Source organism: Saimiri boliviensis, chromosome 11 (assembly GCF_048565385.1).
Source record: "Saimiri boliviensis isolate mSaiBol1 chromosome 11, mSaiBol1.pri, whole genome shotgun sequence".
In the NCBI taxonomy this organism is placed as follows: Eukaryota; Metazoa; Chordata; class Mammalia; order Primates; family Cebidae; genus Saimiri; species Saimiri boliviensis.
The window spans coordinates 25,728,451-25,743,787 of record NC_133459.1 but is presented as its reverse complement, the minus strand read 5'-3'; the positions used below and the strand labels follow the sequence as shown (position 1 = coordinate 25,743,787).

At 45.6% G+C, this 15,337-nt stretch overlaps 1 protein-coding gene across 3 annotated transcripts in view; it reads left to right on the top strand.

Annotated features, from left to right (window-relative positions):
- Positions 1–15,337, top strand: part of WASF2 (WASP family member 2) — an 89,257-nt gene that overhangs the window by 61,615 nt on the left and 12,305 nt on the right. For all 3 annotated transcript variants that reach the window (XM_003921274.3, XM_074380339.1, XM_074380340.1), the window contains exons 2-4: positions 60–231; positions 12,324–12,458; positions 12,988–13,141. In XM_003921274.3, coding sequence (XP_003921323.1) covers positions 102–231; positions 12,324–12,458; positions 12,988–13,141 — 419 coding nt within the window. In that variant the 5' untranslated portion in view covers positions 60–101. The remainder of the gene's footprint in view (positions 1–59; positions 232–12,323; positions 12,459–12,987; positions 13,142–15,337) is intronic.

Genomic DNA, 15,337 nt, shown 5'->3' with positions numbered 1-15,337 from the left:
AGCCCTAGTGTGCCTGGAATTTGTGGTTGAGTAATACTTTCCTGTTATTTCTTTTTTAGGTTGTTTTCATCATTCAGAACATTGCCTGAAGCAGGTCCACCATGCCGTTAGTAACGAGGAACATCGAGCCAAGGCACCTGTGCCGTCAGACGTTGCCTAGCGTTAGAAGCGAGCTGGAATGCGTGACCAACATCACCCTGGCAAATGTCATCCGACAGCTGGGCAGCCTGAGTGAGTGCCTCGGAGAGCCTGTGCTTTGCCCTCAGGGGTCGTTGGTGCTCTTTATTTAGTTTCCTTCTTCTCCTGCGTTCCTGTTTCTCCCCCATCTGCCTTCCCTAGGTAATGCGAAATGTATCCTCCCTCTGGTCCCCAAAGAGAGGCTCCCTTTTGGTGTAGCTTCTTCTCTTCAACCTTCTTTATCTACCACCACTCTGTAGGTTTCCTCCCCCTCCCCCTCCACCTGCTTCAACAGAAATCTGTGGGAAGGGTGGCAGGAAGGGCTGCAGCAAAAACTGCAGACGGAATGACAGAGCAGAATTCTGTGTGTGTAAAGTGGGAGGTTCACAGAGCAGTATCTTGGGTCGGGGAATGTGCCTGTAATTACATGAGCTGTTCGATGTAGCTTGACTTTGTTGAAGCCTCAAATGTGCCAATAGTCTTTATCTACCCAACACCCCCACCCCTTTTCTTCCCAAAGAGGAGCAAAGCAAACATGCCTTTGGAGAGATTCTGACTGATTTGTCCACCCTGGTACACATTTAACTGTGCTGCAAGCCCCTAGGTCCAAGTTCAGGGTACAAATTACTTCTGCAGTCTCTGGGGTATTGGGAGTTTTGCAAGCTGTGTGAACATACAGTGACACAAATAGTAGCTGGAGCCATTCTTCCTTAGGAGGAAGATGGGGGTTAGCCCAGACTGTTTTGGAGCTGAGGGAAAGCCAGCTTAACTATATATATTTTTTTAATTGGCAAGAATGAATGAGACTGCTTTGGGTGGGGTACGTGCATGTGGTTTGGATTCATTCTGAATCAAGTTGACTTTGTTTGCTTGAAGCTGAGATATGGGAAGGGCAGATGCTTGGATTGGCTCTGCATTTGTCTAGTGCCACTCCAGCTCCCATAAGCACCTCCGTCAAAATGCCATTTAGTGATCTTCCTTAGCAAAGGCATCTTGATGTGAATTATTTCAGGCACTCACCCCTCCTATCGCATCACTACCCTTAGTGAAGGCAGTGGAATATCAAGAAAGCCTGCATTCCCCCGGATAGCAATAGGCCCAGCCTTTAAAATAGGAGCCTGAGGAGACAGAACTGTATGACCAGATGATGTATGGAGTCTGAGATTCCTAAGCCTTCACCTACCTCAGGGACCATCTCAGTTGATCCAGGGCTTTGAAAAACCTATATGGGGCATCATGAAGAAATGAAACCCTGCCAGTGCCTGTCTTATACAAAAGAACATTGACAGTAGCACAACAGCAGTGCAGCTGACATGAAGGCTGCAGAGAGCCTCACTGCTTTTTAAAGGCATAATTTCTGCCTCTCTCTCTCCCTGAGAAGGCCAAATGGGTGGAAGTCAATCACACAGTGGTTCCTTCTTCACAGGACAAAGAATATCTAGTTAATGGTGTTCTTATTTTCACTTACTGAAGTTATGCTCTCAGCTGTTTTTCCAGGGTGGTGTTGATGGGTGCCATTGCTCACACTTGCACTTGTGATCAGGCCACTCCTATCTTGAGGAAGCTGATCTGAGGGCCAAAGTCTTACGCCCAAGGAAACAAGATTTTCTTACATTGTGAGGGCTAACTGACCCTTTATTCATCTGATAAACATGTGTTGTATGTATTTTATGTACCAGATGCTGAGGGGATACAGCAATAATAGTAAATGGTCTCTGCCCTCCAGGAGCTCATTATCTACAAGGGGAGACAAATAAATAATTCTTAACAGGAGCTGGGTGTGGTGGCTCACACCTGTAATCCCAGCACTTTGGGAGGCTGAGGTGGGTGGATCACGAGGTCAGGAGTTCAAGACCATGCTGGCTAACGTGGTGAAACCCCATCTTTACTAAAAATACAAAAAATTAGCCGGGTGTGGTAGCGGGTGCCTGTAATCTCAGCTACTCAGGAGGCTGAGGCAGGAGTATCACTTGAACCCGGGAGGCAGAGGTTGCAGTGAGCCGAGATCACGCCACTGCAGTCCAGCCTGGGCAACAGTCTCAAAAAAAGGGGAGAGAATGGGGAGAGAGTGAGAAGGGAACTCACATTTGTTGATTGCCTACTTTATTCCGGGTTTGGATAAGATCTTGACATAGATTGTCTCATTTAGTCTTCTCAGTAATCCTTTGAGATTAGGTGGTGGTATTTTCATTTTTCAGATGAAGCAAAGAAGGCTCAGAAAAATAAGGTAACTTGGCTAGGTACAGTGGCTCATACCTGTAATCCCAGCACTTTTGGAGGCTGAGGGGGGTGAATCGCTTGAGATCAGGAGTTCGGGACCAGCCTAGCCAACATGGTGAAACCCTGTCTCTACTAAAAATACAAAACTTAGTTGGGCATAGTGGCGCAAGCCTATAGTCCCAACTCCTTGGGAGGCAGGTTGCGGTGAGCCAAGATTATGCCACTGCACTCCAGCCTGGGCAACAGAGCAAGACTCCATCTCAAAAGAAAAAAAAAATTAAGGTAATTTTCCTAAAGATACACAGCCAGTAAGAGGCAAAGTCACTGTTTAAATTCAGACTTCCTATGAATTTCTCAGCTCTGTCTCTGCCAATATTGCCCCAGTTCAGACTTCATTGACTTTCACCTAAACTATTACCCAAGCCTCCCTCTGCCTTCTTTCTTTGATCCAGCCCCCTTAAATTTGTCTCCTTATCCCTGCCAGAGTGATCTGCCTAAAACTTAAATCTTACTTTTTTACTTTTATAATTCTGAATTTCTGAGGCTTTGACAATTAATTCTGTGTTAACTTTTGTGATATAACAAATGTTTTTATAGTCAGAGTATACATCTCAACTATTTCTCCTCTTCCTCTCTATGAAATTATCTAGATTCCTTGGCTTAGCATGCAGGACACTCTAAGACCTGCCTTCCTTTCTAGACTCATTTTCTACAATCTGTCTTCCATTTTATAATCTTTTAAAAATCTTTTTACTTTTGAAGGAGTTTTGTTCTTCTTGTGTAGGCTGGAGTACAATGGCGCAATCTTGGTTCACTGCAGCCTTCGTCTCCGAGTTGAAGTGATTGTCCTGCCTCAGCCTCCTGAGTAGCTGGGATTACAGGTACCTGCCACCATGCCCAGCTAATTTTTTGTATTTTTAGTAGAGATGGGTTTCACCATGTTGGCCGGGCTGGTTTCAAACTCCTGACCTACCTCCGGTTATCTGCCCACCTCAGCTTCCCAAAGTGTTGGGTTTACAGGTGTGAGCCACCATGCCCAACCCTCATTTTACAGTCTTTTAAAATGGAAAAAGGGAGCCCAGCACAGTGGCTCAAGCCTATAATTCCAGCACTCTGGGAGGCTGAGACAGAAGGATTGCTTATGCTCAGGAGTTCGAGGCCAGCCCTGGAAACATACCAAGACCCTATCACTACAAAAAATTTAAAAATTATCCAGGTGAGGCCGGGCGCGGTGGCTCAAGCCTGTAATCCCAGCACTTTGGGAGGCCGAGGCGGGTGGATCACGAGGTCGAGAGATCGAGACCATCCCGGTCAACATAGTGAAACCCCGTCTCTACTAAAAATACAAAAAATTAGCTGGGCATGGTGGCACGTGCCTGTAATCCCAGCTACTCGGGAGGCTGAGGCAGGAGAATTGCCTGAACCCAGGAGGCGGAGGTTGCGGTGAGCCGAGATCGCGCCATTGCACTCCAGCCTGGGTAACAAGAGCGAAACTCTGTCTCAAAAAAAAAAAAAAAAAAAAATTATCCAGTTGTGGTGGTGCCCAACTCTAGACCTAGCTGGTTGGGAGGCTAAGGTGGGAGGATTGGTTCAGCCTGGGAGTTCAAGACTGTAGTGAGCCATGATCATGCTACTGCACTCCAGCCTGTGCAACAGAGTGAGACCTTGTCTCAAATTAATTAATTAATATAAAGGAAAAAGGAAGGGAAGAAAGAATGAATTATCAATTACTAATAGTTCTCCTGAGACATGCTATGCTCTCTCATACTTCCTTGTAGTGCTCTTTATATCCTGCCTGGCTGAACAGCCCTTGCCATCTTTGGCTGCCTAGCTGCCTGTAGGAAAGCCCCGCTCAGGGATCTCCTCTTCCAGGTTGGGCCAAGAGTGCACTCTTGAGCTCCCATTACATGCCTATATTATCCTATCGCATTATATTACAGATTACCTATGTCTCTTATACGCAATTCTTACTTGGGGCCAGGTGTAGTGGCTCACGCCTGGAGTCCCAGCACTTTGGGAGGCCGAGGCGGGTGGATCATGAAGTCAGAAGTTTGAGACCAGCCTTACCAACATGATGAAACCCCATCTCTATTAAAAATACAAAAATTAGCCGGGCATGGTGGCATGCACCTGTAATCCCAGCTACTCAAGAGGCTGAGGCAGGAGAATCACTGGAATCCAGGAGGCGGAGGTTGTAGTGAGCCGAGATTGTGCCACTGCACTCCAACCTGGGCAACAGAGCAAGACTATCTAAAAAAAAAAAAAAAATTATTGGCTGAGTGCATTGGCTCATGCTCGTAATCTAAGCACTATGGGAGCTTGAGACAGGAGGATTACCTGGGCCCAGGAGTTTGAGACAGCCTGGGTAACATAGTGAGATCCTACCTCTACAAAAAATAAACAAAATTAGCTTGGTGTGGTTTCATGCGCCTGTACTTCCAGCTATCTGGAAGACTGAGGTGGGAGAATCGCTTCAGCCCAGGAGGTCAAGGCAGCAGTGCGCTGAGATAGCGCAGCTATACTCCAGCCTGGGCAACCGAAAAAAAAAAAAAAGTCGAAGGTAGAAATCATGTGTTATTTGTCCTTGAACCCCAGTGTCTACCTTGTATAGTACCTGTCACCCAGCAGAAGCTTAGTAAATGTTTGTCGAATAATTCATGTCTATGTATTTCCCATGATTTCATGCTGTTGATGCACAAAGAATGTAAGAATGAAGGCCGGGCGCGGTGGCTCAAGCTTGTAATCCCAGCACTTTGGGAGGCCGAGGCGGGTGGATCACGAGGTCAAGAGATCGAGACCGCCGGGCGCGGTGGCTCACGCCTGTAATCCCAGCACTTTGGGAGGCCGAGGCGGGTGGATCACGAGGTCAAGAGATCGACACCATCCTGGTCAACATGGTGAAACCCTGTCTCTACTAAAAATACAAAAATTAGCTGGGCACGGTGGCGCACGCCTGTAGTCCCAGCTACTAGGGAGGCTGAGGCAGGAGAATTGCTTGAACCCAGGAGGCGGAGGTTTCGGTGAGCCGAGATCGTGCCATTGCACTCCAGCCTGGGTAACAAGAGCGAAACCCCATCTCAAAAAAAAAAAAAAAAAAAGAGAGAGAGATCGAGACCATCCTGGTCAACATGGTGAAACCCCTTCTCTACTAAAAATACAAAAAATTAGCTGGGCATGGTGGTGCGTGCCTGTAGTCCCAGCTACTCAGGAGGCTGAGGCAGGAGAATTGCCTGAACCCAGGAAGCGAAGGTTGCGGTGAGCCAAGATCGTGCCATTGCACTCCAGCCTGGGTAACAAGAGCGAAACTCTGTCTCAAAAAAAAAAAAAAGTAAGAATGGAATAGCCGGGCGCGGTGGCTCAAGCCTGTAATCCCAGCACTTTGGGAGGCTGAGGCGGGTGGATCACGAGGTCAAGAGATCGAGACCATCCTGGTCAACATGGTGAAATCCCATCTCTACTAAAAATACAAAAAAAAATTAGCTGGGCATGGTGGTGCGTGCCTGTAATCCCAGCTACTCAGGAGGTTGAGGCAGGAGAATTACCTGAACCCAGGAGGCGGAGGTTGTGGTGAGCCGAGATGGCGCCATTGCACTCCAGCCTGGGTAACAAGAGCAAAACTCCGTCTCAAAAAAAAAAAAAAAAAAAAGAATGGAAAGAATACTTTCTGTGGGCAGTGGCAGCACAGGTAGGGACAGGCAGGGTCAAGGAATGCTTCATAGAAGAGGTTACATTTGAATGGGACCTTAAAAGATGACTAGGATTTCATCTAGCTGAGAGGAGTACAGGGAAGGGTTCATATGTGCTTCAGGCTCATGACCTTGGCCTTACGTGCATTGTACTTAGGTGGAACTTCTGAATTTAGTAGTGAAAGTCTGATTATGAAATGGATAAAGCCTAAAACTAAAAATTACACAGCCATAGATTGCTCCGTGACAGCACATCCAGAATTCTGATTTGTTCTCAGAACAGTAAGATTGGCATTTCGCATATTCGGTTGCCATATCTTAGGAAATACAGGTATAGCCAGCCAGCCAGCACTTTGGATCAGTATTGTGGCCACCCAGGAGAATGGAACCCCTACTTAGGTCATTAGAAAATCAAACTAGAGATTGGGTTTCTGACTGACTGCAGTGTGGGTGAGGGGGTGGGGCATGCCACTGGGGAGCTCCAAGACTCCCACTCAGACTTCAATAAGAGCAGCTTCACATTTTTAAAAATCAGTTTTACCTGTTCTACTTCCGTGTAACATTTCATTTGAAGAGTTCTACTAAGGAAAAAAACAAAATTGAAAACTGCTTCCTGGAATCTTTTGCAGAATGTGTTACCTGTTAATGGATGTACTGATGGATATTGGGTCTGTCTTGGTCATTTGAATGAGTGAAATTTAACTCTTGAGCAAGACACTTTGGTTTTCCCTAGTTCAGTATCACACTATTGTTTTCTGAAATTGGGAGTAATTTTTAGCACTTGAGGAATAGAGACTATCAAATTACTGATTAGAATTATATCTAAAATTTTCCTCTAAGCTTGAAACAGGATATTTAGGCTGGGCATAGTGGCTCACACCTATAATCCCAGCACTTGGGGAGGCCAAGGTGGATCATTTGAGGTTGAGAGTTCGAGACCAGCCTGGCCAACATGGTGAAAACCTCTTCTCTACTAAATATACAAAAATTAGCCAGGCGTGGTGGCATGCGCCTTTAATCCCAGCTACTCAGGAGACTGAAGCAGGAGAATCTGTTGAACCCAGAAGGCAGAGGTTATAGTGAGTGGAGATCATGCCATTACACTGCAGCCTGGGCAACAGAGCAAGACAATGTCTAAAAAATAAAAACATTTAAAAACAAAAACTTAGGGTATTCAGAATTTACACTTTTTTTTTTCTTTGGAGACAGTGTCACTCCATTGCTCAGGCTGAAGTGTGGTGGTGTGATCTTGGCTCACTACAACATTTGCCTCTTGGGCTCAAGCAATTCTTATGTATCAGCCTCCCAAGTAACTGGGATTACAAGCATGAGGCACCATGCCTAGCTAATTTTTGCATTTTTAGTAGAGGAGGGGCTTCACCCTGTTGGCCTGGCTGGTCTCAAAACTCCTGCCCATCAGTGATTCACTCATCTCAGCCTCCCAAGGTATTGGGATTATAGGCATGAGCCACTGCGCCTGGCCTTAGGTATTTACAATCTTAAGTCACGTAATGTGGTTGAGCAGTATAAGGAAGAATCTCATTGTAACAACTCACATTTTTAGCTCACTTAATCCTCAAGGTAACTTGATGGGGTAGATATCCCCACTTTACAGATAAGGAAACTAAGGCTGGGAGATTGTGACTTGCTGATGAGTACACAAGTATAAATCTGAGACTTTTTTTTTTTTTTTTGAGACGGAGTTTCGCTGTTGTTACCCAGGCTGGAGTGCAATGGCGCGATCTCGGCTCACCGCAACCTCCGCCTCCTGGGTTCAGGCAATTCTCCTGCCTCAGCTTCCTGAGTAGCTCGGATTACAGGCACGCACCACCATGCCCAGCTAATTTTTTGTATTTTTAGTAGAGACGGGGTTTCACCATGTTGACCAGGATGGTCTCGATCTCTCGACCTCGTGATCCACCCGCCTCGGCCTCCCAAAGTGCTGGGATTACAGGCTTGAGCCACCGCGCCCGGCCAAATCTGAGACTTTGATTCAGATTTTCTGATTTGGAGTCAACTGCTCCTTGCATGTTTCATAGTATAGTTGTAAGTCTGCCTTGGGCCTGAGTTGAGACAGTGGGGAAGCCTTCACATCACCTCACTTCCTCTTAAAATAGAGATTTTATTGTTAGCAGTTTTAAATATTGAGGTTCTTTGTAAGATTTTATCTTGAAAATCACTGTGCTGGCTGGGCGCGGTGGCTCAGCCTGTAATCCCAGCACTTTGGGAGGCCGAGGCGGGTGGATCACGAGGTTGAGAGATCGAGACCATCCTGGTCAACATAGTGAAACCCCGTCTCTACTACTAAAAATACAAAAAACTAGCTGGGCGTGGTGGCGCGTGCCTGTAATCCTAGCCTCTTAGGAGGCTGAGGCAGGAGGAATTGCCTGAGCCCAGGAGGCAGAGGTTGCGGTGAGCCGAGATCGCGCCATTGCACTCCAGCCTGGGTAACGAGAGTGAAACTCCGTCTCGTGAAAAAAAAAAAAAAAATCACTGTGCCACACTGAACCTCTACTCCCACTCTGTCACTACCCCCTTCACTTAAGAAGCAGGAAATCCTAGATACTCTCTTGGTGACTCTCTTGGTGTAAGGTGATTGGTTTTTTTTTTTCCCCCCTCCAGAATAGCTGGATGGTTAATAGATATTTTTCTTTTCTCCTTCTTCTTCTTTTTTTTTTTTTGAAATGGAGTCTTGGCCGGGCGCGGTGGCTCAAGCCTGTAATCCCAGCACTTTGGGAGGCCGAGGCGGGTGGATCACGAGGTCGAGAGATCGAGACCATCCTGGTCAACAAGGTGAAACCCCGTCTCTACTAAAAATACAAAAAGTTAGCTGGGCATGGTGGTGCGTGCCTGTAATCCCAGCTACTTAGGAGGCTGAGGCAGGAGAATTGCCTGAGCCCAGGAGGCGGAGGTTGCGGTGAGCCGAGATCGCGCCATTGCACTCCAGCCTGGGTAACGAGAGCGAAACTCCGTCTCAAAAAAAAAAAAAAAAAAAAAAAAGAAATGGAGTCTTGCTCTGTCATCCAGGCCAGAGTGCAGTGGCGTGATCTTGGCTCACTGCAACTTCCGCCTCCCGGGTTCAAGTGATTCTCCTGCCTCAGCCTCCCTCCCACCTAGCTGGGATTACAGGCACCCACCACCATGCCTGGCTAATTTTTTATATTTGTAATAGATACAGGGTTTCACCATGTTAACCAGGATGGTCTCAATCTCCAGACCTTTTGATCCGCCCGCCTCGGCCTCCAAAAGTGCTGGGATTACAGGCGTGAGCCACTGCATCCAGCCCTTTTCTTTTCTTTTATTATTTTATTGTTTTATTTGTTATTATTATTTTTGAGATAGGCTGGAGTATAATGGCGCAATCTCGGCTCACTGCAACCTCTGCCTCCCAAGTTCAAGTGATTCTTATGCCTCAACCTCCTGAGTAGCTGAGATTACAGGTGTATGTCACCACAGCCAGCTTTTTCCTTTTTGGAGATGGAGTCTCCCTCTGTTACCCAGGCTGGTGTGCAGTGGCTCAGTCTTTGCTCACTGCAACCTCTGCCTCCCAGGTTCAAGCAATTTTTCTGCCTTAGCCTCCTGAATAGCTGGAGTTACAGGCACCCGCCATCACGCCCAGCTCATTTTTGTATTATTAGTAGAGACAGGGTTTCACCGTGTTGGCCCAGCTGATCTTAAACTCCTGACTTTAGGTAATTCACCCACCTTGACCTCCCAAAATGATGGGATTACAGGCCTGAGCCACCACGCCTAGCCTTCTATTTTATTTATTTATTTATTTTAAGACAGGATTTCACCATGTTGGTCAGGCTGGTCTTGAACTCCCAACCTCAGGTGATCTGCCTGCCTTAGCCTCCAAAGTGCTTGGATTACAAGCGTGAGCCACCACACCCGGCCCCAGCCTTCCATTATTTTTAACAGATATTTTTGAGCTTGATTTATTTTCTACACATAATGTTGCATATTTCTCTGTTTTAGCCTTCCAAACACAATTTTCCATTACCTGGATGAACATGATACAGTATGGTTTTTATAGGAACTTAGCCATATTTTGAACAGGGATCAAATAAAATCCTCAACCTGCAGAATAGAAACACTCATCAGCTGATTTGAGTTATTTGAGCTCAGGAGCTTCCCATAGTTGTTTAGGTCACAAACCATTCAGTATGCAAGGACTTGCTTCTTCCTTGATTAGAAATCCTTATTGACTTAAATTTACCAGCAATTCAAAATATGCAGTTGATTGGTCTTATCCCCCACTCTTCAGGTTGTACTGGGAAGGTGAGCTGCAGTTCACCTGAAGGTATGGTTTTGGCCTTTTGGGCTATTTTTTCCCCCTCAAATATGGACTAAGCATAATGTAGTTTTGAAGCTAAAAACTGAGCTTACTTTAAATAATTATCAAAAAAAATTATCATTTGATTGGGCACAGTCTCATGCCTGCCTTCACCTTGCAAGTAGGAAGCTCAGATGGTAGGGTTGGGCGCAGTGGCTCACACCTATAATCCTGGCACTTTGGGAGGCTGAGGCAGGTGGATCACCTGAGGTCAGGAGTTCAAGACCAGCATGGCCAACATGGTGAAACCCTGTCTCTACTAAAAATACAAAAATGAACCTGGTGTGGTGGCAAGCACCTGTAATCCCAGCTACTCAGGAGGCTGAGGCATGAGAATTGGTTGAACCCAGAAGGAGGAGGCTGCAGTGAGCTGAGATTGTGCACCACTGTACTTTGGCCTGGGGGATAGAGCAAGACTCTGTCTCCAAAAAATACAAAAGAAGAAGCTCAGATGGTATATTTATTTGTATGCACCACTTTGCATTCCTAGTAAGAATGTGCCTGTGGCTTGGAATGACAATATAGAGGTAGTGTCAAGTTGCTGTTAGGTTTCTTTGGCTGCAAATTCTCTTTGCATTCCAGGGTTGAAAGTACGGAACTTTTCTTTTTCTAAAAATCAAGACATTGTGGAAAGAGACCACTGGTATGTTGTTTTTCATAGAGGGCTTGGAAGTTTCAGCTTTTCACTTTGTTCCTGAGATACAGATTTGAAGGATTGTAACCTAGAGAAAAGACTTTGAAAGTTATAGGTTACAGCCTGGATGTGGTGGCTCAACGCCTGTAATCTCAGAACTTTGGGAGGCCAAGGTGGGTGGATCACTTGAGGCAAGAGTTTTAGACCAGCCTGGGCAACGTGGCAAATCCCTGTCTCTACTAAAAATACAAAAATTAGCCTGGCATAGTGGTGTGCACCTGTAATCCCAGCTACTCACGAGGCTGATATGTGAGAATCTCCTGAGCCCAGGAGGCAGAGGTTGCAGTGAGCCAAGATCACACCACTGTACTCCAGCCTGGGCCACAGAGGGACTCTGTCTCCAAAAAGAAAAATAGAAAAAAAAAGATAAAGTTATAGATTATAAAACATAAAGTAATCTTTCCACCTCTTAGAAGCTGTGCATCTCTGATAAGCTCAGGACCCCTCAAAGATACCACAGCTAATCATGGTCATTGACTATACTTTTAAGGCTCCATTCAGGAACGAATTTCTTATTTTTCATGTTAATTTTAGATACCTAGAACGTCCTCTGAACTCCCAGTCCGTTTTTCAGAACCATTTTATAAAGTGCTTTTACAGAACAGCAAGAGGCTAATGGCTATAGGCAAATGTGTAGGGTTTCTTTCTTTCTTTCCTTTCCTTTCTTTCTTTTTTTTTTTTTGAGTTTTACTCTGTCATCTAGGCTGGAGTGCAGTGGCTGGATCTTGACTCACTGCAACCTCCACCTCCCAGGTTCAAGCGATTCTCCTGCCTCAGCCTCCCTAGTAGCTGGGATTATAGGCTCCTGCCACCACACGTGCCTAATTTTTGTATTTTTAGTAGAGATGGGGCTTCACCATGTTGCCCAGGCTGAAAATGTGTAGAAATATTATATGTTCTTCCAGGCTTAACTTTTTGCATTAGACCTTTCAGTTTTATTCAGCCTGTTTTGAGTTTCATGACTATTCACAGTCTGTCAAGAACGCTCTATTAGTTAGAGAACATATGCAGACTTCCTAAACTATGAAGAGTATTTCTCTGTCTCCAAGAGCAGTCATCTGCATATAGCCCAAACTGTCTTAGGGTATGTGTGTATGTATGTATATATGTATGTGTTTGGGAGTTAGGGAATACGATCTTTAGTAGACAGTTTTTCTGACCATTTATGTTACTTCCATGTACTAGTGACTTGTTTCTTTGCTCTTCCCAGGTAAATATGCAGAGGACATTTTTGGAGAGCTCTTTACTCAGGCAAATACCTTTGCCTTTCGGGTAAGCTCCCTTGCTGAGAGGGTTGACCGACTACAAGTTAAAGTCACTCAGCTGGATCCCAAGGAAGAAGAAGGTAAGAAAGTTGAGCTCAGCATTTGCAGGCTCTGCTGAACAGTTTTGTAGAATTTTTTCCCTGATTTATTTAAAAAAAAAAGTGAGGGGAGAAATCACAAAAACCTATGGAGTTCTGCTTTGAAATGACACAAGCCTGAGTGGTGGGAAGAACCTTTCTAGCTCTACCACACCCCCATGTACTCCTTTCTCCCATTCCCCCAATTCCTTCTTTCTCAGATTTCCCCTCCCTCAATCGTATTCTGCTACCATAAAAGTACTTGGAAGATTCATTCCTCCTAAGGAGAGGCCTGCTAGATCTGGCCACATAGTAAACCTTTGTGTTGCCTCATTTTGTTCAGTCGTGAAATGACTGGGCTGCTGACAGCCTTGTGGGGCTTCCCCGAGCGGGAGGGAAAATAAAAAAAAAGCCTGGCTGCAGACAGCCGCAGCCAAGAAATGCAGCAGCTGAGGCCTCTCCGACTGGTGTGACTCAGTGTTTGCTCAAATAGCCTGTCGTCCATTTTCTAATGCCTTCCATCTTCTCTCAGTGTCACTACAAGGAATCAACACCCGAAAGGCCTTCAGAAGCTCCACCATTCAAGATCAGAAACTTTTTGACAGAAACTCTCTCCCAGTGCCTGTCTTAGAAACATACAATACCTGTGATACTCCTCCCCCTCTCAACAATCTTACCCCTTACAGGTAATGGCCGGCTAGTTCCTCCCTTTTCAACCTATGGTTAGTAACACTAGATTGTCTTTTTATCTGAAGCGGTTGTTTACATCAGAGGCTTGTATTTAAAGGCTTACTGCCTACCTCAATGTTGTCTGTGGTGGCAGAAACTAAAATTTACCCCACAGATGCTTGTCACTTATTATTGTTTGGTTTCTGAAATGCATAGTGAGTATAATATATATTGAAAGTTCTGTAACATTGCATGCTACAGAGTTTAATTTCATATAAGCCAGGTCCATCTTGGATTCCATCCAAGGAATTTAGTTATTATAGAACCAAAAGGACTTTGTTACAAGGCGGTTCTACAGCATGGATCCCAGGGGCAACATTCTAGCAAGGCTCCCACTTACTTGGAAACCACTAGATTACCAGATGTTTGGGCGTGTTAGTGGGGCCAGCCTCTTGGACTGGCTGCTCTGGGCCCAGAGGGGTCTTTCCAAAGCTTAGGGAGTAATTGGCATTCTTCCAAATGAGCATTGTTCACTTTGTTTTGAACATCCTTTAGACATTTCCTTCTGAAAGGACCTACCCTGCTGTGGCTGGACTTGAAAAACAAGGTAGCCTTGTAGACAACTTAAAGCCCCTCTCCTCTAGTGGTTTGCTAGTTTTGCCAGCCTGCAAAAAACCACTGAAGAGGGGCAGAGGCGATTATTTATCTTGCTTACATCCATACGTATCTTTGGAGCAGGTAAAAAGTAATTACAGATAGCTGGAGGCAGATGTCTTCTATCAGACATGTGTACACTACAAGGTAGAGAGAGAGTGTGTGTGTAAAATTAGGATGCACATGCATATCCCTATGTGAAATTCAAGAACACCAGTCTGATTCAGGGAACCTTCTCACACAGGTATAAAGTACATGGCATCTGTCCTTCATTTTACTGTGTAAAATTATGTTTTCCCCTTGGCTTTCAAAGAGACCAGCATAGCAGGACAGAGATTTGACTCTGCAGCCTCCATTATTGAGTCTAGTTGGGTTTGGGCAGAGGGGTTGTGGGGCAGAAAGGGGTCGTGCGTCTAGTAATAGCGTAGGGAGTGTGACTTAGGGTTTGTGATAGGATTGGATAAACAAGTGATATTAATAGAATTTTTTTCTTCAGTTAGCGGTATTTTTTCTTTTTAACATACAGTATCAGAATTAGCATGGCCTCTCAATTATCTGAAATTGGCCTAACAGAAATAACTGGTGTATATCTAACTCAGAAGAAGATTTAATATAGAAATCATTAATGTGGCCAGGCGTGGTGGCTCATGCATGTAATGCCAGCATTTTGGGAGGCCGAGGCGGGCAGATCACAAGGTCAGGAATTTGAGACCAGCCTGACCAATATGGCGAAACCCTGTCGCCACTAAAAATACAAAAATTAGCTGGGTGTGGTGGCACGTGCCTGTAGTCCAGCTACTCAGGAGGCTGAGGCAGGAGAATCGCTTGAATCTGGGAGACAGAGGTTGTGGTGAGCCGAGATCGCGCCACTGCGCTCCAGCCTGGGCTACAGGTGAGACTCTGTCTCAGTAAACAAATGGCTGGGCACGGTGGCTCATGCCTGTAACTTCAGTACTTTGGGAGGCCAAGGTGGGCAGATCACAAGGTCAAGAGATACAGACCATCCTGGCCAACATGGTGAAACCCTATCTCTACTAAAAACACAAAAATTAGCTGGGTGTGGTGGCACATGCCTGTAGTTCCAGCTACTAAGGAGGCCGAGGCATGAGAATCACTTGAACCCAGGAGGTGGAGGTTGCAGTGAACCAAGATCGCGCCATTGCACTCCAGCCTGGCAACAGAGCTAGGCTCTGTCTCAATCATTAATGTTTGATTTGGAAGTGCTTTCTGTGTTGTGATAGGATTGGAGGGGAGGGAATAGAATTGCCTTTCCAGTTCTTTTTAGTTCAGAATAATATTAAGATAAATGTTCACTCCTAAGCACATATTTTCTGGATAGTAAGAGGGCCTTATCCATGCCAAAGTGCAAGATTCCAACCAGGACCATTGAGTCTGGCAGGTAGCCCTTATAAGGACACGCAGTGTGACTTATGCTGTCCCACTGGCACAGCCACTAATTAGGAGCTGGTGATTAAACCTTGTGGTCTTAACAACAGCTGGCTGTCTTTTTTCACTGGAGCCCCCTTGTGGTTGGGGCGCGTGTGGATGCTGAGCTATTT